Source organism: Petaurus breviceps, unplaced genomic scaffold, assembly GCF_028583685.1.
Source record: "Petaurus breviceps papuanus isolate PSGF00001 unplaced genomic scaffold, PetGlider_PUasm1.0 80, whole genome shotgun sequence".
NCBI lineage: Eukaryota > Metazoa > Chordata > Mammalia > Diprotodontia > Petauridae > Petaurus > Petaurus breviceps.
The window spans coordinates 4,313,284-4,337,016 of record NW_027186540.1 but is presented as its reverse complement, the minus strand read 5'-3'; the positions used below and the strand labels follow the sequence as shown (position 1 = coordinate 4,337,016).

Sequence of the window (23,733 nt, the reverse complement as noted above, 5' to 3'; positions counted from 1 at the left end):
TTTAATTTCTTTTTTTACAGTAACATCATCATGGAACACATTATAACTTCTGAGGGTGACTTCTTCAAAGGCTATTATTCATCTGGACAAGTTCTAGAATGTTTGCTAGAACCCTTCAAAATGCATTATTTTATCTAGTTCTTTACTCTACAGCACACACAAAATATGGCTTTAAAAGGTGTAACTAAGAATAAGGAGCTCAGTTAGAAAAATCCTTGTACCAATGCAAATCAACAACTGTTCTATAATTCATGGTCCTAAAGAGTTGCCCAGGACATTGGTAACTTACTGGCAGTTAAGTGACTTGTCTAGGATGACATACCCTGTATGTGTCAGGGTCACTCAAACCATCATCTTGATTCTGAAGCACATGATGGCCCTTTATTCGCCATAGAAGGTCATCTCTCTTGATGATTCTAAATAAAAGAGCTTCATAGACAAGGTGGTAGTCTGACCCTTCTAGCACGTACAAGGTGTTAAATGAACACTACTGTTATAAATTATACCTTCACAAGACATATATTTATCAGATCCATCTAACTTTCTAGTCGAATGTCTACTCTAATCCTCTGCAAAAGGTACTGATTTAGCTATTTATTATATTACCCAGATTTTACACTTGTTTTTGACATATAGGTCATGAAAGGAAGCTAGACCTCAAATATTTCAAATACTGTCCAGAGTTTTAAAATGATAAAAAGAGGTGGGAGGGGAGTTGAATACTCCAAATGAAGTAAGGATTAAAAAAACCCCACAATATTCAATTCCAGTTCTTTAGTTTAATAGAAAGTCTATAAATATATGATCCCATAATCCCAGCTAAGATCCTTATACATTAAACAAATAAGTCCCAAATACAGAAGGAAAAAAAATCAAGTATTCAGACAACATATTTTAAGTGATATTGGTTCTCACGCTTGTTGACAAAAAGAGACATGGTAGTTTCTATACTATAATGAGACTAACAAAAGTTGGCAATCAGGGAAATCAAAAGTATTTGTAGCTCAAATACAATTAAATTTTTTGAAGAAAACAAATAACATTTATAGGAATATAGAGGAATGAGCCTCAATGTGACAAGCTATTTGTATCTCAGTAAAAACAAAAAAATCATTGTCCTAAACTCATGTTCATGGAACATAGAGACACGTTCATGTCCTAAATTCATGTTAATAGCTTCCATAGCCCACCAGACACAGGGGCCATGTTTTCACACTTCACTTCCATTATGCCTCCAAATACCAGTCCACATATATTCATTTCATTGATTGGACATATCTGAAAGTATTCTATGCTAGATTGAGTCAGATGATCTAGATTGGGTGGCTTCCTCTTCAAAAGAAATTGGGCAAATTACTTCATCTCTGTGTCCCTCAGTTTCCTCATTTGTAATGAGAGGGTTGGTCTAAATAACCTGTAAGGTCTCTTTTGGCTATAAATCTATATAACCGTTTTATTACAAGGGCTTTGTTTTCCTTTTCTTCTCAATGGGGAAAAGAAAGTGGGAAGGTAAGAAGGTGAATTTTCATTTATCTCATTGATTGAAAAAATTTTTAAAAATAAATCTCTATGCATCTTGCCCTCCTGGAAAGTCGGAAGGGGGAATGGGGGAGGACAGAGGAGAGAGTAGATTGGGGGAGGGGGTATTCAGTGGGATTGCTGTTTTGGGGTGGTAGGTAGGGGAAAGAGGGGAGAAAATCTGTAACTCAAAATCTTGTGGAAATGAATGATGTAAACTAAAAATAAACATAAAATTTAATTTTAAAAAAATGAAATAAATCTCTATGTTTCTATGACCTCGGGGTCAAGGTGGAGTTATGACCGGAACACTTCCACATGTGATGGGGGAAAAGATGAATCCTAGAATATCTTGTAATATAAAGTACACTGAACTTGGAGTGAGAGAGCTTGGGCTAGACACAAAAGGACCAAAAGTGTGACCTTAGGAAAGTCATTTTGTCTCTACTTTTGAGTTTTTTAAAAAATCTGAATGATGAAGAGGCTGGATTGGAAGACCTCTACAATCCTCTCTGGTGCTAACTCTAATGATCATACAAACTAGTCCCCTACAGTGCTATTTCTCTTTCCCAGTTTTACTGCTTCCTACATCTTTTAAGACTACAATGAGTGCAGATATACAAGCTGTTCATAATGATCTATAAAGTAAAATCAGCTTAAAATATTTAAATATAGTTAATGCTTCCAATTAAGTGGGGGAGGATATACTAGGTATTTCACAAAATGTTTAGAACAGATGCAATACCATCTTTGAGAAACCAGAGTATCATAACAATTACCAATCATAGCTTTATCACATCATCTTGTTTTGTGGAACATCTGCTATCTATCACACTTATTTGTATCATCTATCATGACATAAGCTACTTTTAGAATTAGTTAATATGTGAAAGCAGACAGGCATAACGGTGTGGATAGAGTGCTGGCCTCAGAGCAAAGACCACCTGTGTTAAGTTACATCTTTGATACACGTTGGTTGTGTAACACTGGTGAAGTCACTTAATGTCTCACTGTGCTCTAAACAATTCTCTTGATTCTTAAGTTGCTGAAGTGCCAACCTGCCCTGTCAAAGGGAATTCTCAGCTAAAAATTCACTATATCAGTGAAATTATAGGTCCAGTCTCTATCCCCATCCCTGATATGTGAAACACGAAGTATGAAAGGTATTTGAACAAACATCTAATTGGTATTTGTTGACTATGCAACTATACAGTACCTACAGAAGGTAACAGTCCTAAACAGGAGAGATAGCAAAGAGAGGGAACGAATAAAATAATGTGAGTACTAGTTCCAAAAGTTGCAAATTAGCAGCTAAAACAATTACCATTTTGCCTAAGATAACAAGTTTGTCAGTCAGATCAAAGAGTGAGCCCATCTTTGCCAATGGTACTTTGGCTAATCATTTTAGCTTTATTCTATGGAATGTGACTTTCTCAGACTTAATTTTCTATCTTCAAGGTCTTTGGAGATTTTGCTCAATTTAAGGCCCATCTGGGACTATACCCTGTCCTGCAGGAATAACAGATGATACACCTGTTTTGATCTTTCAGTACTTTTGTGAGAAAATTTTTCATGTAATATTATTACACCGGGTTATCTATTTACATTAAGATTTAAACTAGATAACCTCTCAAATTCCTTCCAACTCTAAAATTCTATTTTAATAGTTTAATGGAAAACAGTCTAATGCAATGATTAGCTTAAAGCATTGCCTTTAACATACTTGTTAGAAATTGCTGCCATGACCCTTTTAACTATTTCTCTTTAGTTATTATTTCTGCTGATTATATTAGACATCTTGATAATCTGCACATATAATGAATAACCATGTATTGTGTGACTTATGGGGTTACTTAGTTCAAATTAAAAATGTATATACCTATATGTAGAGCCTATATCAAATTAAACTCCATCTTGGGGTAGAGAGAGGGGAGAGGTGGGGAGAAAATATGGAACTCACAATCTTATGGAAATGAATGTTGAAAAATAAAAATAAATCTATAATACCTTCAAACTGAGACCCACCTATAAACAAAGTGATAGTGGACAAGTATTTAGATAATCTTGCCTCTACATACAATGCTTTAGAGATACAAATCCTTTATGAAAATGTGACATCAATAATCATATTTTTTTTTCTTTTTGGAGGGCAATTGGGGTTAAGTGACTTGCCCAATGTCACATGGCTAGTAACTGTGAAATGTCTGAATCCGGATTTGAACTCAGGTCCTCCTGACTCCAGGGCCGGTTCTCTATTCACTGTGCCACCTAGCCGCCCTGATAATCATATCTCTTAAAATGTAAACTATTAGTTCCACTTTTAAATTAAACAACGTTCAAGGACAGCTCAAAGGTCAAAAGCTACATATTTGTGCTGTAACATGTGCCCATCTGACTAAAGTTGAGGGTAAATTTCAGAAACTAGGATTTAGAGCTACAAGTGGTCTTAGATATCATCAGGTCCAGTCCTTAGTCATTTTACAGATGGGGAAACTGGGACCTCAAGAGGCCTAATGACCTGTCCAAGGCACCACAGAATCATAGCAGGGCTAGGAATCCATCCCAAATCTGTGGTTCAAAATGCAGTCTTCTTTATACTTACACCACACTGACTCTAGAATAGATGAGAGTATAAGAACGGGCACATCTTTTTCATTATTTCTTTGAAAAGAATGTGTCCCTTTAAAACATTTTTGAAAAAGCACATATTTATTCATAATAATAAATTTAGATGCTATTTGAAATGTGTATGCAAATAACATTTGTTCTTTTCTAAAGGCACACTATAAGGTTTTATAATTAAAAAAAAAAAACTTTACCAGACTCCCATGAGGTCTTACATTAGGTAAACAAACCCAAGACATAGAAATATGTCTCTAATAAGAATTGATGCTTTTGCCAAAAATAAAATCAAAACAGAAACCCATCTTGCATACTATCAACTGCACGATTCAACACTTTATTCCAATGTTTGATAAGGACACAGCTGCAGTGGCATCTCCTCAAAATTATAAGATTATGGGGGCAAGAAGAGGTTTGAATCATAAACATAATTTAAGAAAAATCCCAGAGCATCACAAAGAAATACGGGATGATGCTACTTAAATGATAAAAAGTATAATCTAAAAATCTATGCAGCCTTGGGTTGTAGCTGCTCAGACTGATAGAATATTATAATCAGAAGCGATTAAAGGTCATCTAGAATTCTCTGACTTTACAGATGAAGAAACTGAGGTCCAAAGAGGTTAAATGACTTGTCCAAGGTGACTCATCACGCTTCAAAGCCAGGATTCAAATCCAAGTCCCCTGACTTCAAATCCAGCATTCTCCCTACTGTGGGGCTGCACAGGCCATATCATCTGAGGGCAAAGGGAGATGGGTCCCCTCCAATCAGGTGTTAAAAAAAAAATCATAGGTTGATATTTTTATGATGTATCTATGGGTGTATGTTTGTCCCTATGTTCACAATTAGGGATTGGGGATGGCTATAGGTCAGTCAGTCCCTAGAGGCTACAGGGCTGAGTCAAATTATATTGTTTTCCATATATTTATCCTGGTGAAATAGGGTTCAAATGGATACCCCAGTTGACTTTGAATAGGAAGAAACATCACACAAAGGCAACCTTGGGGAAGAGGCAGAGAAGGTGGATTTGAAAGGGGTGGGAGGGGAAGGAGAAAGGCAGGGGCAAGAGAGACGGAAACAGTTTCTCTTTCCTGACAAAAACTTATTTCAATTTGTCCTTGTGAGAATTCTTTTCCTCCTCAAAGTCAACTAGGGTGTCCATTTGAGTCAATTTTGACCTGAATAAATGCATGAGACACAATATGATTTGTCCCAACTCCAAACCCTGAGGATGGACTTACCTAGAGTTGTCCCCAAATATCTAACTGCGGACTTTTGTTATTTTTATTTTTCCGCAGGAAAAACCAGATACCCCACAGAGCATGTGGCTACAATAGCCTCTTGTCCTCCGGGTGGTTCCCAGTGATGAAGCCAACCCTGGAATATCCAAGGGCCACCAGACTCAGTAAATAAAGAGGCTTGTCATAGCGGGAGCCTGCTGGAGTTGTTGTGTTAAAGGACAAAATATTTTATTTATTCTCGGGTCAATTTTCCCCTTAATATACAGCTATTTGAAAATAGCTGCCTAGTAGTGAAAAGAGCCCTTCAGTCAGAAGCCCTAGATTCTAGTCTAAGCTCTGTCTCCATTTAATTTTGTGAGGACAAGTCACTTCCCACTCTGGTTCTCAGCTGTCCACACTTTATGAAAAGTCCCCTATAAAATTAGGGGACCAAAGAGGTTGTTTGTTAAGGCGTCTTCCAGCACTAACATTCAATGAATCTATAAGACTATGTTCTGTTTGAAAATTACATTGGAGAACTGTTCGAAATTAAATTGTTAAATATTATGAAATGCTAGGTATAATAGATAAGACAGTTTGTTCAGAATGACTATGCTTCTTTCCTTTAATAAAGTCTTCCTTTGCTGCTTTCTCTAGGGGAGGGATGACCCTAGATTTTTTGAACTATACCAGCAATACAAGCTCTGGCAGACCCTCCCCAGAAGCTCAAGGACAGCCCCCATAATGGGCTCTGTATCAGCCATCCAAGGACCAGCAGCTCAGCCAAGTGGAGAGAGGCTCATATCTGGAAAGCTGACCACCAGATTGGAAGATGGTAAGGTTTTTGGTTACAACAACTCCTAAGATTTGAAGGGGTTTCTATCTGTATCACTAGAAGAAGTATACACATCCTGGAGCTTTCAGACTACTATGGGATGACTTTGACACTGAGGGACACTGTCTCAGAGATCATAAAAGCATCTGTCTATTCTTACTAGGATCTTTGGATCCTTTTAACCCAACCTCATAGTTGGAGATTTTCGGCATGAAGAAACAAAATCTTCACTTACTTGTAAAAGGAATAAAAACAGTACAAATTTTTCAGAGGAACAAGAATTCAGTACTAACCCTTATTCACAAGATAGTTTGGACCTGTGCACATCAAACTTCTCATTCTTTGAGTTAATGTAGCCTTGAACAAAGGAGAACACCTAGTATGTTCTTTCACTTACCAATCAACATGTAGTGGTTACTAAAGACTGACAGAGGCAACAACCTGAGAGAGTGATAATGGCTCACAGAATAAAAGCAAAATAGAGGGCAAAATGATCTGGAATGAGCAAATAAGAATGATGCCTCTGACCACGCAGTCTTCATTTGCCAGGAATAAGGGTGTGTGCGCTGTACATAAAGAGGGGATAAAGGGGCCTGGAATTTCAGTGATTATATACTAGTTATGGCAACTCCCTCTACCAATGTGGGCCAGTTACTTCACTGAACCTAACAGTCCTAGACAGTTGTCTAGAGCACTAAGGGCGAGACTCTTTGACGAGGGTCACAGAGTCAGTCGGTATATGTATGTGCTGGGGCTTGAGGAGGGAATGTCATCATTCACTTTTTTCCTCTGTCTACCCTCTCCACCTCCATTACTTATATTTTTTTTACAAGTTAAGTATAAGATGTGCTGCTCTGCAAACACAGGAAGCACTCAGTCTGATGGGCTTTCGCTTGTAGCAGTCAGGACAATGGAGCTCTAAAATAAGAAACCTCAGTTCCCAAAGTACCAAATATACTCTCAGACAAGAGTTTATACACTAGGAGAATTGACATCACATAATTCTTAAAAGAAAATTAAGGGGATATCTTCCCCAAATTACAGTTAACTTTACATTATAATTCGATTATACTATATTAATAGGAAGATGAAAAAGTAAGAATCTGATGAAACTGGGAACTTTCTGTTAGATCCAAAAAACTGAAGATCAAGTTGATACAAAGAATATAAGAAACTCTTTAAAGCTTTTAAAAAAGAAAGTAAGCAGGAAAGAAAGCCCATAGCAACCTGGGGTTATTTCCAAAAGGAAAGGCTAATTAGTCTAAATTCAATATTGCATAACAACACAAGTTTATCCACCTACCTATTGGGCACAGAGCTACTGCAGCAAGAAGCTTAGCTTAATTTGGCTTGACAGGCTGAGTCAAAAGACCAATTAGACCATACAAAATGCTTCATATCACTAGAACAAAATGGTTTCCTATGTTGAAGATCTCTATTTATTATGCTGTTTTTACATGGTAACAAAGTCTCTCCATTTTTTCCTAGCTGAATATACATGAATACAAAAAGCAATTGATTTTTTTTTCTTTAGGTTGGTAGGAAGTTATGGTCTATAGGCAGCCTTGGGAAGTAGTCTCCATGCTTTCCTCTTTACTTAAGCCTTCAACCCTATGGCTCTTCTCAGTCGTCTTCTTGTTGATTTCTTTTCTGTCGAAGGAAACATATAATAAATAAAAATAAAAATCAAATAATACATTAAAAAACACATTTTAATGAGGATATTTATGACATTCAGTTAACTCTTTCTGCAAAATGAACACACTCTTTCCTGAGGCTTTGGCTTTATAAATAGTTACAAATTATCACGGAAAACACGGTGCTATCTTATTGCTTTGGTTCCTGAATACTTCCATACTTCATTTCTCAGATATAAAAAATGCCCTTCAGTAACGATAACAGGAATATAGAATTACTGGCATCCTAACAGATTAGAATTTACTTGTATATTGTATATTGGCTTGTATATGCAGTACAAGTATTGGGAAAAATTATTTTAAGAGCAGTCAAACATCTACAGAAGGATGGAATGAAAGAAACAATTAATATTCATTAGATGACTTCTCCCTTCAACTGACAGGGAAGAGAAAGCTTGTTTCTATTTGCTCAGCATTAAACTATGAATCATAAAATTTATTAAATCTATGGCATTAGATACAAAAATTATCTGCTAAAAATCTGTTTACCAGTTTTAGAAAGTCTATTAGTTTATGAGCATCTTCACCAGTGGAGAGATCTACAAAATCTTTAGGTAGCCGGTAACTCAGGTAGGGACTTGGTTGTACTGTAACTTCACTGTTTGTGCAACGAAAGGCTGGAGAATCCTTCAAAAAGAAAAGATTATACAAATATTGCAAATTCAATTACGAGATCATGACCCTATTTTTATTGTTCACAGTTCATTCATTTCACCAAAAAAACAGTCCAAGACAAAAAACAAATTTAACTTTTCCATCCCCTTTTCTTTCAGTGGTACCACCTTTATTCCAGCCTCCTAGGCTAGTAATTTTGTTAATCATTTTATGTTTAGCCTTCTTATTTGTCCCCTTATCTTTAGTATGTCACATTAAAAGCAAGAGGAAATCAGATTCTGAAAAGAAAAGGATTCCAAGATGAACCTTCTCTACTGAAAAGTAACAGTAGCAATTACCTTATTTGATTAACATTGATAACATTTATATAGCATCATGGGTTTCACAAATCACTTCACATGTATTATCTCATTTAATCCCTTGCAACAACCCTGTGACGTAGGTACAATTATACCCCCCCCCCCATTTTACAGGTGAAAAAAGTGAAGCTGAGAAAAGTTATGGGATGTGCCTAAGGTGACAAATATTAAGTATCTGAGTCAGAATTTCAATTCAGTTCTTCCTGACTCTACTATGTCACCTCTCTGTCTGGGAAGAGGAAACCAATGCCTGGAAAGTAGGAATAACTTGCCTAAGATCACATGACAAATATATGGCAAAGCCAAAACAGAATCTAAGTCTCATCACTCCCAGTCAAATGTTTTACATTGTACCACATTGCCTTCTTATATATACACCATATATCTACATGTATACACACATATACCATAAAAATTATATATGTGTGTGAATGTGTGTGTACAGACACACACACACACACACACACACACACACACACACCATATATGCCAGTATCCTCTGAGAGAGCAGGGAATGTGGTTGGGATACAAAGAAGGGAGTTAACAACATGGACAAATAAGTGATGCATTAAGAGCACATGTACAAGGTAAATTGGGTTGCTATCCACTCAGTACTATCCTTGAAATGTGAAAATTATATCATTATTTTTCCAGTAGTTATGATGGATTTGGGCTAATCCAAATATATCCTCCTTCTAAATATCTCTTAGAACCAACTGTGATATGCTCTCAAGGGAGAGAAGTAAAATAAAAGTAAGTGCAGTGGAATGGCCCGCACGGGGGATGTTCTATCAAAGTAACCAAACATATCAAATCAACTCTCTATGCTATTACCATTAGTATATCAGCTCAAATTCATTTACCTTAAAAATATATGAGAGGAAACATACCTCCAAAAAGAAGAAAAGCTGATAAATATCACATAAAAATAGGGTACAAACAGTTTTCTTAGGAAAGCACATTTGTTTATTTGTAATAGATTTTGTATTTCTTGCCTTCTCAATGGGTAGGGAAAGACATTGGGGGATGGAAAGAATTTAGAACTGAAAATAAAATTGAGTAATAAAAATAGAGCTTTTGTACATATAAGTATAGGACTTAAATAAGGGAGATAATAGTTTCTTTTCAAAATTCAAAATTACAAAGAATTTGTCATATTTTCTATTTGTTATATTTATTGTTACAAAAGAAATATATGTTTCATAATTCTACTAATAAAGTTGTAACACTTGACACTAAGTATAATTCACATAACAACTATATTTCTTTCCTAAACTCAAATCTTCACTGTAAAATTATTTTGATAAAAGAACAAGTGTTAAAAGAACTTCTGGCCTATTTACTGACCTTTGGATAAGGCTTTTGGCCTTGAGTTATAAAGTTTATCTGAAACTGTGGATAAGATGGAAAATATATATAAGTAAGAACCTTTAAAAACATTAGCAAGAACTTCTTATTTAATTCAATATTTAATCTGTGATCCTCTATCAAAGGGAAGGTCAAGACTTACTATGAAAATATTTTACCAAAACCAAGGTATTCTTGGTTTTTCTGTTTGTTTTAAGAATCTCCAGATTCCAATTGAGTCATATTAACAATAGGAACTGAACTTCCAAAATTAACTTTAGAAGTACATTGATACAGATGAGCCAAGGCATTCTGGGTATGTATGAGGGAAGAACCCATGCAAAGATATGGAGACATCAGATGGAGTGCTAGGTCTGAGCAATAAGAAGGGACCATCCTCTGGCTAGACTGTGTAGAAAGCTTGGAAAGGTAGGTAGAAAGGGCCAGGTTAGGAAGGCTTTAAATGCTAAAAAAGAAGAGATATTAGGAAGGTAAAAATTACAATATTTGGTAATTGACTGGATATGTATGTGAGGGATGTAGTAAGTGAGTAAGGGAGTAGTAAGGGAGTCATAGCACCTAAAAATTTTAAATAGGAAAGATTCAGAAAAATTTGGGAAGAACTGGTGTATAATGAAATTAGCAGGAGTTCAACTGCCAAAATGACTATAATAATGTTAAAAGAAAACAGCTTTGAAAGACCCCAGAACTCCAAATGTAGTAAATGAGTAAGGAAGAGCGAGGAATGAGGATGATGCTGAGTTTGAGAACCTGGGTTCCAGTTTTGTTTCAGACAGATCAGTTGTATCACCACAGGCAAGTATCTCTCTAAGACTAAGTAGTCACAAACAAGTATCCCACTGGACTAAAAGGAGTTCCTACATCAGAAATTCTCTATACTGAACGCATTATAGGCCTGGACCTTAACAGCCAAGTGGCTGAAGGATATGAATAGGTAGTTTTCAATGTAAACCTATCAGTATATGAAATATAAAAGAATGCTCAAAAACACATAATAAAAAAATAAAAATTAAAACAACTCAAGGTTCTATCTCAGACCTACAAAATTGGTAGATGAAAAAGACGAAAATGGCAATTGTCAGAGGGTTTATGAGAGGAAAGGTACACTAATGCACTGCTGGTCAAGCTGTGAATTAGTCTAGCCATTATAGAAAACAATCTGGAATTATATCCCCAAAACACTAAATTGTATACTAGCCTTTGGCCCCATGATGCCACCAACGAATATATTACTTCCAAAAGGTCAAAGACAAAACAAAGGATGTATATGTACAAAATATTTATAGTAACCTTTTTTGTTAGAAGAAAGTACTGGAAACAAAGGGGTTGCCCATCAACTGGGGAATGGCTAAAACAAATTATGGATATGAATGTAAAAGAAAATCATAGCACCTAAAAATTTTAAATAGGGAAGATTCAGAAAAATTTGGGAAGAATTGGTATATAATGAAATTAGCAGGAGTTCAACTGCCAAAATGACTATAATAATGTTAAAAGAAAACAGCTTTGAAAGACCCCAGAACTCCAATCAACTCAATAAACAATCCATTACTTCAAAAGACTAATAGTGAAAAAAGTCCCCCACTTCCTAACAGACCAAAGGTATGGAATGAGACACATTTTCTAACACAACCAATGTGCTGATTTGTTTGACTATAATAATATTTGTTGCAAAGGGGAGCTTCTATCTGGGGAGAAAGAGGATGAGTTAGTGAGTAGTGAGAGACATATTAAAAAAAACAATAAAGCATTAAAAATATATACACAGAAAGAAAGTAATTTCAGGAGAGCACACAAATAGGGCAATTTTATTTCTATCTTGCTAAATGTATATTATATACTTTTAAGAATCAAGTTCTACATAACAAAAATTCACAGTCTGACATATAATCCTCTTTTTTTTGTTCTTTGTACACTGAAATGTTTGTGTTTGTTAATTGTTAAGTTAATAATAGTAAATCAAAATTTTAAAGAAATCACAAGTCTAGACCCCCTCAAAATTTGTACATACATACCTGAATGTGAATGTACATGCACACAATACACTGCCAATTCAAAACTCAGGGTACCAAAGGAACCATCAAATTTGAATTGAATCCATTTAACATTTTTAGACAGACACAAGCTGAGTGACTTTGGGAAAATCATGTATGCCTCACTTTCCTCAACTGTAAAACGTATCTAATAATAGCACCCATCTCCTAGAGTTGTAAGGATAAAATGAGATATTGGTGAAGTGCTTTGCAAATCTTAAAGTGCTCTATAAACCCTATCATTATTATTGTTGCTGTTATTTTAGTTAGAAGACTTCTCAAGCATAATTCTCCAGATAAAATATTTGTCTTTAATATTTTCTTTTTTTATTGACTTATTTTCTTTAGACTCACCAAATACCAAAACTCTTAACTGCTTTGGCATGGCCACTCTCTCCACCAATGAAAATTTCAGCTCATCTATAACTTAGTACATAATCTATGAGAATTACAGATAAAAAAAATTAATCACCCTGAAACCAACTTGCCTTTCCAAATTCTGTTTGGTAACAGAGGAGGTCAAATAAGCATGCATCATGATTCTGTAAAAATAGTCAAGAATGCTAAAGCTCAGGATTAGCTTAAGTCAATAAAGAACAGCTAAGGTTAAGCCTAAGGTTAAGCTTTGGAAGGAAAAGGACAATTAAAGAAGACTTTTGCTTGGGTTAGATGGGACAAGGTTAACTGATGAGAGAGACAGTAGAACTGCTGAATTCATATCATGTTTCTGTTTTTTCTGCCAAGAAAAATTACTTCTACAATAGAAAAGACAGAACAAATATAATTAAAAGTAAGGATGGTCAGATATCTTATTGTTCCTTCTCATTCTCCTTTGTTGGACCATCATCCACAGCATGGCTCCCATTCTGAATATAACCAGTTTTTGGCTTGGGCCCTCTTCTCTCTCATTTGGTAACTTCATCAGTTTCCATTAAAATTATCAACACTCTCCGAATGACTTCCAGATCTCTATTTTTAGCTCTAGTCTCTCACCCAAGCTCCAGTCCCACATCATTAACTGCCTAGTTCACATTTCAAAATGGATGCCCCATAGATATCTCAAACTCAACATGTCTCAAACAAGTAATTATCCTTACCCCCAAACCGAGCATTATTCTAATATATGTTTGTTTTTTAAATTGCTTAGCACAGTTCCTGACACATAGTAGGTACAATATAAATGCTTATTCTCTAACACCCCCCCCCATTCTGAACTTCATTTATTTCTGCTGACGGTACTACCATTCTGCCAATCACCAAGATCTGCAACCTTAGGGTCATCTCCAACTCCTGACACTCACTCGTTCCATCTATCCAGTCCATTGCTAAATCTTGTCTTGTCCTCCTCCACAGCATCTCTTGCATACATCCCCTTCTCTCAACTCACAGGCACAACCCTAGTGCAGCCCTTTATTATTTCCCACCTGGACTGTTCTAACAGTCTTCCACTTGGTCTTCCTCCCTTAAGTCTCCACTCGTCTTTAATCAATTTTTCACAAAGCTGGCAAACTGATTTTCCTAAAGCATAAATGTTTCTCTTACTCAATAAACTATTATTTCCCTATAACTGCCAGGATAAAAATCTCCAGTGTGTTGTTTAAAGTCTTTCATAATTTGGCCCCAACCTATCTTTATGGCCTTATCATATTCATGCCCAGCACTGTCTCCCCACCTGAGTCTCCCTTGTTTCCTTGAAGGGTTAGCTCAAGAGCCACTGTCTATATCAGGATTTCCTTGATCTTCCTCCACATTCCTGCCCCTACCCCCAATCCCCTGCCCAGCTGCTTATGTCATATCTGTAAACAAAAATCCCCTTCAATCTATCTCGTGTATCTCAAACCGACACAGGTACATGTTTCCCCTGGCTACACAAGGAGCTCCTAGAGGGCAGGGCCTGGTGGCTTTTGTCTCTGTATCGTCAGGTACCTACCATAGTGACTGCTCCACAGCAGGTGCTAAGTAAATGCTTACTGATCTTTGTGTGTGTGTTCTTCATGTACCTACTGTGCATGCTGCCTCCCTCTTTGGAATGTAGGTTCTCTGCAGGGACAGTTTTACTTTAGTCTGCATCTCAAGGGTTTTCCACAGTGCTGGCACAGGGAAGATATTAAATAAACACGTGATTGTTGACTGTCTGATGCCTCTAGAAAAGGGAAGTTGGAAATATGACACTAGAACTCTGGTGAGAAATAGGTGGAGAGATACATATGTATAAATGCTTTGAAAACCGTAAAGCGTTATAAAAATAGACAGCATTATTATTACCTCATTTTTCTCATCTTTTTTTAAACAGAGCTCCGACAGACACAGTCCTAGAGCAGGCTGCTATCCTGCTATGCTCCTTTTACATACAGTGCTCTCTAGACTACTGCACAGACATACAAAATAAGTGTAGCTGGATGGTAACTTGCACATCAGCTTACCCTCCCATAAGCTCACTTATGCATCCTCAGGACAGCCCTGACAGGGGTAGCAGACCAGGCAGCAAGAATGATGTGCACTTCACTCCATCGCCACAGAACTCTGATCCCCTCTGAGAGGTCTTTAGATTTTGAAAATCTTTTTGCTCCACGTAGCACTGAGATTATGAATATCCAATCTGCTATGAAAGTCTGTAAATGTCCAATATCTTCCCAATATGCCCGTTCTCCCCTCTGAGACTACCGCCCCTCTAGTGCAGGTCCTCATCACCTCACACCTGCTGAGGGCCCGCCTGCCCCAAGGGCCTCCCCACTCCACTCTATCTTCCACTCAGTCACCAAAGCATTTTTCCTAAAGCATAGGTCTGACCATGTCACTCCTGACTCAGTAAACTCCAGTGGCTTCCAATTACCTACAGGATCAAATACAAAATCATCCTCCTTGCGTTGTTCAAAGCCCTTCATAACCTAGAGCCCTCACCTACCCACCTTTCCAGTTTCTTAAATCTGACTCCTGACACCATACTCTTGTATCCAGTGACACTGGCCTCCTGACTGTTCCTCAAACAAGAAAATCTCTCTCTCAAGCCCAGACATTTTCTCTGGCTGTCCCACATACCTCAAATGCTCTCCTTTCTCATCTCTGCCTACTGGCTTCCCTGACTTCCTTCAAGTCTAAGCTTATGAAGGATAGAGGCTGCTAGGTAGCACAGTGGATAGTCCTGGAGTCAGGAAAACCTAAGTTCAAATATGGCTTCTCATACCTACCAGATTTGTGAACCTGGGCAAGTAGCTTGACCTCTGTCTGCCTCAGTTTCCTCAACTGTACAATTGGGATCAAAATAGCACCTACCTCATAGGGTTGTTGTGAAGATAAAACAAGCTATTTGTAAAGCAGTTGGGTAACCAGTGCCTGGCACACAGTAGATGCTTAATAAATGCTTATTTCCTTCCTTCTTTGAGGCAAAGAACAACAAGGAGGCTATTGGAATAGTCCAGGAGAGAGATGATGGGCCTAAGCTAATAGGACAGCTGCACAAGTGGAGAAAAGGGAACTGACAAGAAAGTCTGTGAATGAAAAATCAAACAAGGCAGCTGACTTGATATGCAGGGTGAATGAGGAACCATGATGACTCAGAAGTAGTGAATCTGGTATGCTGGTATCCTTGACAGAAAGATACAAAAAGGGTGGATTTGGGGGAAGAGGGAGGAAATGAATCCAGTTTTGGAAACATTGAATTTGAGATGCCTGTGGCACATCCAGCCAGTGATGCTGATGTGGAGTTGCTGAAAGACAAGAGCTGAAGATAAAGATGATGGAATACCAAAATCTTGCATCTTAGAAGTTCACAAGGGAATAAATTTGAGTCTCTTAATTAAAAGCCCTCATGAGAGATTCTTTTATCATATTCTTCACACAATGCCTTGAAACTGAAGGAAAAAACAAGAAAAAATGAAATGCCCCTCTATTCTGAACAATCAACAAAAGAGAAATTAAGCCATATATGTTTTTTACTACTTTGAGTTCAGGTTTTGTTGTAACACATTTTATAAGCAACTGATAAGAAAAGATTAGAGGAAATGCATATAGCTTGGCTGAGATACAAGAAAAGGTATGCATGGAAAGAAATCTACAAATATTTCAAGAACAAGAGAGAAACAAGAGATAGCTGTGATGTGAAATCATACATTTAAGGTAATTATGCTAGGAAAAATCCTCAAAAACAGGAAACCCATAAAAAATAATGTCTTAAGTAAATGAATATAGATATTCAAGTCAATAATTATTCCATATAAAGATGAAAGAAAAGTTTCTTATTACTCACCTGGCAAGTATCCTTTCTTATTCATGTCTAGTGGATGAGTATTTATAAAATTTACTTTAGACTAAAGCTTTTCCAAGGTTACAGATAATTACGTTTATCTGACTACATAAGACCCTGAGGACATACCATAAAAACAACTGAGGACAATTTAGGCAAACATTTAGCTTAATCATTTAAAAGGGTATCTCCTAGATTATTGTTTCTCTAAAATTTCTTACCTGTTCCAGAGCCTCTCCTTCATTCTGTTCACCTTTTAAGTTTTTTCCAAATATTAATTCCTCCCATGTGAATAGCAGTGAGTCTGTTACTTCACCAAATGGATTAAAATCAATTAGCCACACTTTGCCCTACATCAGAGGAAATATTGAGATACTGAAAGTTAATAAAGAACAAAGTTATATAGCACTTACTAAAGTCTATAATCAGCCTTAATTTGCAAAAGTCAGTAAATCAGAATGTCCTATTTTCATGTACCCTTCTTCCCAAAGGAAACTTCCCAAACATTCTATCAACAATTATAAATGAATTTAAAGCAAAATATGGCTTTAAAACATGCTAATGATTTGCAAATGACTTCTGTCCTTTGGCTGAAAAAAAATTACATTTTGATGAAAGTACATTTAACTAAATAAAAAAGAATGAATGAGATAGTGCAAAGAGTACTGACTCTGCAGTCAGAGGCCCGAGGTTCAAATCCTCCATGTAATGATGACCCTGTAGCTTCAGGAAGTCACTTAACCTACACCTAGACTGTAGTTTCCTCACCTTTAAAATGAGGGAGTTAGGATTAGATGGTCCCTGAGGTGCCTCTGATCCTATGACTACAGAGATCAAAAACAAGTATCATTTTTGATAGCAAAGTAAAAAAGAAGAAACCCTGAAAAACCATCTACATTTTTTCTCCTTGCCTCCTGCAACTAATTTTAAGTTTTATGTCCAAACCTTAAAGGAAAAAAAGACCATCCCATAAGGAGGCCCAAACAAAGCATCATGGTAAGAAGCAGTATCAATAATATCTCAGGGAAATCTGGCAGAAAGGAGAGCAACTGTTTACTGCAGGAAAAGATTCTCCACTTGACCAGTCTGCATCAAGTAGTCCTCCATAAGACCAAGAGTTCGCTAAAAGTGGGGATATATTTTGTTGACATGTTCCCAACAAAGGAAAATGGTTTTCACTATGTTCTAAGAGTTAGGCCTGGCAGAACCTGCTAATCTGGAAAGGATTTAAGAACAAGACTGGCAATTGACTCTGTGTCTGTAACCCAAGGAGGAAGATGGATAAATCTGGAGATACTCATTACCAAAAGGCTGGTTTCAGGGTGTTGGTCACATAAAGTTATGAATCCTAATATTTGAAGAACTGTGATCTGTGTGAGTTGAGGGAAAACCGATGGTCTTTGGTTTTGTATGATAAGATTTGGCATAATCTAAAAGAGTTTGGAAATAAAACCCTTCCAAAGGAAACGGTAGAATCCTCTGATTCTGAAAAAGACTTATTTTTGTCAGCAGACAAACAGCTGAACCCAGGAGAAATATTTCTGAACTAGTTAGGCTAAAGAGAAATTTAATTTGGGGTAAAAGATGTGTCACTGAGGATAAGTAAGTATACAGAGAGTTGAACAGAAGTTCTTGGCACAATCCTAATAGAACATAGCTGTATGTACTTCAGTACTCTGAAGGATGTACGATCTGGTTGCTGTGCATATTCATTTTTCTGTGTAAATCAAAACTTACCTACATCTTCCATTCGAGGTGACTCTCCTTGGCCTACCAGAAATCCTCCAGGAGGTTTACCCAACATACTGGCAACCTTGCTGTAGGCCTCTTACAATGTGTGAATACCGGCGCAGTAAATGGTTTGTCCATCTACAACTTATTCTTGCAATGTGATTAGTTTACTTTGTTTATTGGTCATATAGCTCTGATATTTTGGGATGCTTTTTAAGCTTAATTCATTGTCATTAATATGCTGCAACCTATTTGCAGCTTCAAAGGCCTCTCCACTGTCCTCTGAATGATAGAGAATTGTGAATAAACCTAGGAAAGCCCCTCAAGGAACTAGAGATAGAAGATTAGATTACATAAACAAATATGTCATTTAGTAAAAGTCTTTTGAATTATTTGTGTTTTGGTTTTATGTATTTTTATTATTTAATTTGTATTTCTTATTGAGCTAATTTTTGTTAAATTGTTTATGTACAGAATTTTACATTGTGTTTATCAATAAACATTGACCAGTCTTAATTATATCCTCCCTATATCCAATCATCTTTGAAGGCTTTAAATAATAAAGTGCTGAATTAGTTACCATATGTGGTAGAAACATATTAGGATAAATTTCCTAAGAAAGAATAAAACTGTTTCACTAAAACTCTACCAATACCAAAAGTGCTGATTTGGATCAGGTTCTTATTACTGCTCCACTCCATCCACAAAACAGATCCTCTCCTAACCTATGCCTTCAACACACAGTTTCTATGTTCTCAGCTATGAAGAACCAGACCTTTTAAAGAAGTTTGCCAATATTCAGTTATGTAGAAAAATGTCAACCATGGTTATCTGAGTCTCCCTTACGCTCTGAGTATCAAATATAAGAAAACAAGTAGCAATCCATGTAAAAAAGTAGAAAATAAATAGCCTGAGATATTTTCTAATCTCTATTCGTTCTCCTTTATAACTTTTTCAAACCATTAAACAATCTCATTATAATGAACCATCCCTGCCTGTTAATACAGGACGACTTAATTAGCTCAGTAACATTACTGAGATCTATAAACTGGAATATGTCACCTTCCAAAAAAACCCAAACAAACCAGAAGATAGGCCAACCTAAATACTAAGGCTAGCATTGATGACCAGCAGAGTTTGTTTCTTGGTTCAAAGGTCATAGTCTAGATTAAAAATAAAAACTAAAACAGTTTTAGTCAAGCATAATAATCTAAAGGTTACCTCTTCAAAAAATTTTATTTGATCAGAACTTTAAAATATTTTCACATGAACTCTCCAGGCATAAAACATACTGGAGACCTGTCTACAGGAAATCTATCTTGCAATGGGATTAATGTTCCTTATATAATGTTTACATCATCCCCCTACTCAATGTCATTCAGAAATTGAATGTCTCCCAATTCCTACCATCAAGTCTAAAATCCTTAAGTTGTTTTGAAGGTCCTCCATTATCTGTCCCCACCTTACCTAGGGAAATTTATTCTCACTACTCTATAAAGCACAAGGTATAGATATTGTATAAAGTGAAAAATTATGTTGTGCATATCACAATTGCTACAAGAGTTCTGTGAAAAGGAAAGTAGTCAATGCTAAGTAATCAGAAGTGGCATTATGTAGTAAATGGGATTTGGGTTAGGGCTTAAAGGATGAGTAGAATTCAGATAAATGGAGGGGAGAAGAGAAGGTATTATTACCACTTTTCCTCAAAATGTACCCTCTATTAAAGCCAGGCTAGAATTCTCACTGTTTCATGAACACATCGTGTTCATTATAAACTCTGCCTTTGTTTATCTTATTCACATCTCCTTGGACACCCCTTCTTCTCCCCTATGACTGTTGCAAATCTACAAAACCTCCAAGTATAAGCTCAAATCCCACTTGCCAAAGAGAAGCCTTCTAGGACTACTTAACTCTGATCAATCTTCTCTTTCACAGAACTACAATATGTACAGATATCCTATGATATGTGCAGAACAATTTTGCATTTTATATCAGTGTATCAATACTATTCAACAACGGTTTTAAGAGCATTAGCCTCATGGGTTCAACAATAATCATTTATTAAATATCTACTATACAGAAATTGCCATGTTAAGAATTGGAAAGGATAAACTATGAATCATCCCTTCATGGAACTTAAAATTTGGTAGGGAAGATATTACATGTATATAAGTAATGAAGCAGAACAAATTATGATAAGAGCATAAGAAAGGAAAAACTGATTCTGATGGAAGGGGGGGAAATAAGGAGAAGAGACAGCTTAGGAAATGGAAAAAGGGGCATTTGAGTTGGGTCTTGAAAGCTGGTTAGGGGGCTGGGGTGAAGGAAGCATTTCTTCTATAGGATACAGTAAAATAAAGGCATGGAGGTGGGAGAACATGAGCAAAGACCATGGCTAGACCAGTCTGGATGGAATGTACAGCATTTATGTGGTAAGGAGTCATGTGACGCAAACCTGTGAAAGTAAGGTGTTAAACCAAATCATGTGAAGAAGGAACTGCAGAAAGGAGAACACTACTAGTTAGGAAGGAGGCTTTTAGGAGGTTATTCTATTACTCCATCCAGGTGGTAATAAGGCCTTGCACTAGGGTACTGGTCATGAGAATGAAGGGAGGAAAGCACGTAAGAGATGCTGCTGAGAACTGACCACATTTGCCAGCTATCCAGATGTGACAGGGAAGAATCAAAGGCAATGAGTCTCAGGGATGACACTGAAGCTGGAGATAAGGATTTTGAAGCTAGCTACATAGATATGATAAATGAAGTCATGCAAGTGGGTGAGATCTCCAAGGATGATAAAGAAAGAATAAAAGAAAGCCAAAGATAGAGCCTTGGTAAACACTCAAACTTTAAAAGTAGAAAAAGAAGAACCAGAAGAATAACAAAAAGGTTGGTAAAAGAGTTAAGAGAGAATACAATGTAAGACTTTATATTTCTCTCTTCATCTTGTGATAGTGAGCTCAATGGGCCAGCCTACCTACCAAGGTCACAAGTTTATAGGATCACTGAGATAGAGCTGGAAGGGAGCTCATCATCTAGTCCACCCCTCATTTTAGAGATGAGGAAACTGAAGCTTAGATAGGTTAAGAGATTCACCAAGGTCACACATGTAGTAACCATCAGAAACTAGGGAAATATGGGGAAGAAAAAGACTTAGAAGTAGCATGACAGACATCTTCAAGTATATGAAGAAATTTCATGTGAAGGGAGGGATTTGACTTTTTTGCTTGATCGCTGAGCAGAAAACTTGGAATGGTGGGTGAAAGTAACAGAGGCAGATTTCAACTCATTATAATAAAAAGTAACAATTAGCGACAACAAAAAGTGGAACACCCTGTCTAAGGAGGTAGCTGGTTCATTCAATGAACAAGCATTCATTAAGCACCTACTATGTGCCTGGTATCATCCTATACATCTGGGATATAGAGAAAATAACATAAAACCCTGCTTTAAGAAGCTTATATCTTATTGGGGGCAAAACAATGTGCGTATGTGTATGTATATATGTGTGGATAGGTATGTATATATGTATATGTATGTGTATATAAACATACACATATATACATACAGGTATGAATACAAATATATGCAAATTAAGTATTATTTTCAGACATGTGACCACACCTTTGCTCTTATTATTACACACAAGTGTTCCACACTTCTATGATCAAAAAGACTGAAATTCCTTTATCCAGTTGAAATCTCCTATTATTCCATCTTACCTTAAGCTATTATCCCGTCTCCATTTTACAGTCAAACTCGCAGAAAAAGTCTCCAATTGTCTCAATTTCTTTGTTGCTCAACCCTTTATATTCTGGCTTCCTACCCACAAGTAAACTGACCTTTCTTTCTCTGAAGCTACAAATGATTTCAGGTATTCGTCTTGGCTGCCCTTTCTCATTCTTCATTCTACTTGGCCTTTCTAAAGCTCTGAATCCTGTCTTTTGGTTCTGTACCAATTGCTTAACAGATGTTTGCTGAACTGAAGACTCTTCTTATCCTGAAGACCCTCTCCTCACTTAGCTTCGGTAGCACTGTTCTTAGTTCTCATGGCTACTGGACCTCTCGTTTTGTTTTACCAACTAAGCATGGACATCCATTAATGCTCTGTCTTGGGCCATCTCCTCTTCTATCCCTACACACTCACCCTTCTTTGTCCCTAAGTTTCAATCTATCTCTTTCAACTGGTTCCTTTTCTACTGTTTACAAATGCAGAGTCTCCTGCATGCTTAAAAAACTCTCATTAGATCTTATTATCCATTCGAGGTATTGACCTTTAACTTAATTCAATTTCTAGGCCAAATTCATAGAAAAACCTGTTTACACTCACTGCTACCACTTCCTCTCCTCACTCATTCCTCAATGCTTTGTGGTCTGGCTTCTAACTTCACTCACTTGAAACGGCTTTCTCCAAAGCTCCAATGATTTCTTAATTATCAGCTCTAATGGCTTATCTTATCTTCTTCCATCTTGACCTCTTCAGTATCCGAGATGACTACTCATCCTCTTCTATTATATACTCTCTTCATTCTGGATTTCTGTGACACCCAGTGCTCCTACCCCCCCCCCACTTTTTCAGCTCCCCTTTAGGTTTTGTCTTCTCCCCCTAGAATGTAAGGTCCTTGAGGGCAAGGGCTGCTTTGATTATTTATATTTGTATACCCTGCTCTTAGCATAGTGCCTAGCACACAGTAAATGCCTTATTAAACAAATCAATCATTCTAATTGTCTAACTCAGAGATGGGGAACCTGCAGCCTTGAGGTCACATGTGGCCTTCTAGATCCTTGAGTGCAGCCTTCTGACCGAGTCCAAGTTTTACAGAACAAATTCTTTTATTAAGGGGATTTGTTCTGTAAAGTTTGGATTCAAAGGGCTGCACTTCAGGACCTAGAGGGCCACATGTGGCCTTGAAAGTCACAGGTTCCCCACCCCAGTCTAACTGATTCTTCCCATTGTCCTTTACTGGATGATCATCCACATGCTCCCAACCTGCAGGTGAGGCTCAAGGCTATCTCTTGCTTTGGTGACTTTGTCAGCTGCCATGGATTTAACTATCTGTATATCCTGCTCTAGCCTTTCTCCTGAACAACAGACTCACAACACCAATTATCCAATATATATTTGGAATTATACGTCCAATAGTCATCTCAAACTCAACACATCCAAAACAAAACTCAAAGACCTATCCCTCTCCTAAACTTCCCTATTACTATTGAGGGCACCATCATCCTCCTAGTCAACCTCCCTATAATTCACTCCCCATCCTACTCATTAGTATCCTGACTCCAATCCATCCCCTATTCAATGGCCAAAGTGATTTTTCTAAAATGTGAAGAAAAAAAAATGTGGCATTCCTAAAAGACAGTCCTGACCAGGACAATCCTTTTACTCAACAAACTGCAGTGGCTCCCATTACCTCCAGGATCAAAACGAAGTTCTCTATTTTGTATTTAAAGAAGTTTCAAACCTGGTTCTTTCCTGCCTTTCCAA

General features: G+C 36.9%; 1 protein-coding gene across 2 annotated transcripts in view; it reads right to left on the bottom strand.

Moving 5' to 3' along the window:
- Positions 1-759: 759 nt before the first annotated feature.
- Positions 760-23,733, bottom strand: part of LOC138175989 (translation initiation factor eIF2 assembly protein) — a 115,228-nt gene continuing 92,254 nt past the window's right edge. For both annotated transcript variants that reach the window (XM_069106655.1, XM_069106656.1), the window contains 3 exons: positions 16,733-16,861; positions 8,383-8,520; positions 760-7,846 (listed from right to left, as the gene is read on the bottom strand). In XM_069106655.1, the coding sequence (XP_068962756.1) occupies positions 7,820-7,846; positions 8,383-8,520; positions 16,733-16,861 (294 nt within the window). In that variant the 3' untranslated portion in view covers positions 760-7,819. The remainder of the gene's footprint in view (positions 7,847-8,382; positions 8,521-16,732; positions 16,862-23,733) is intronic.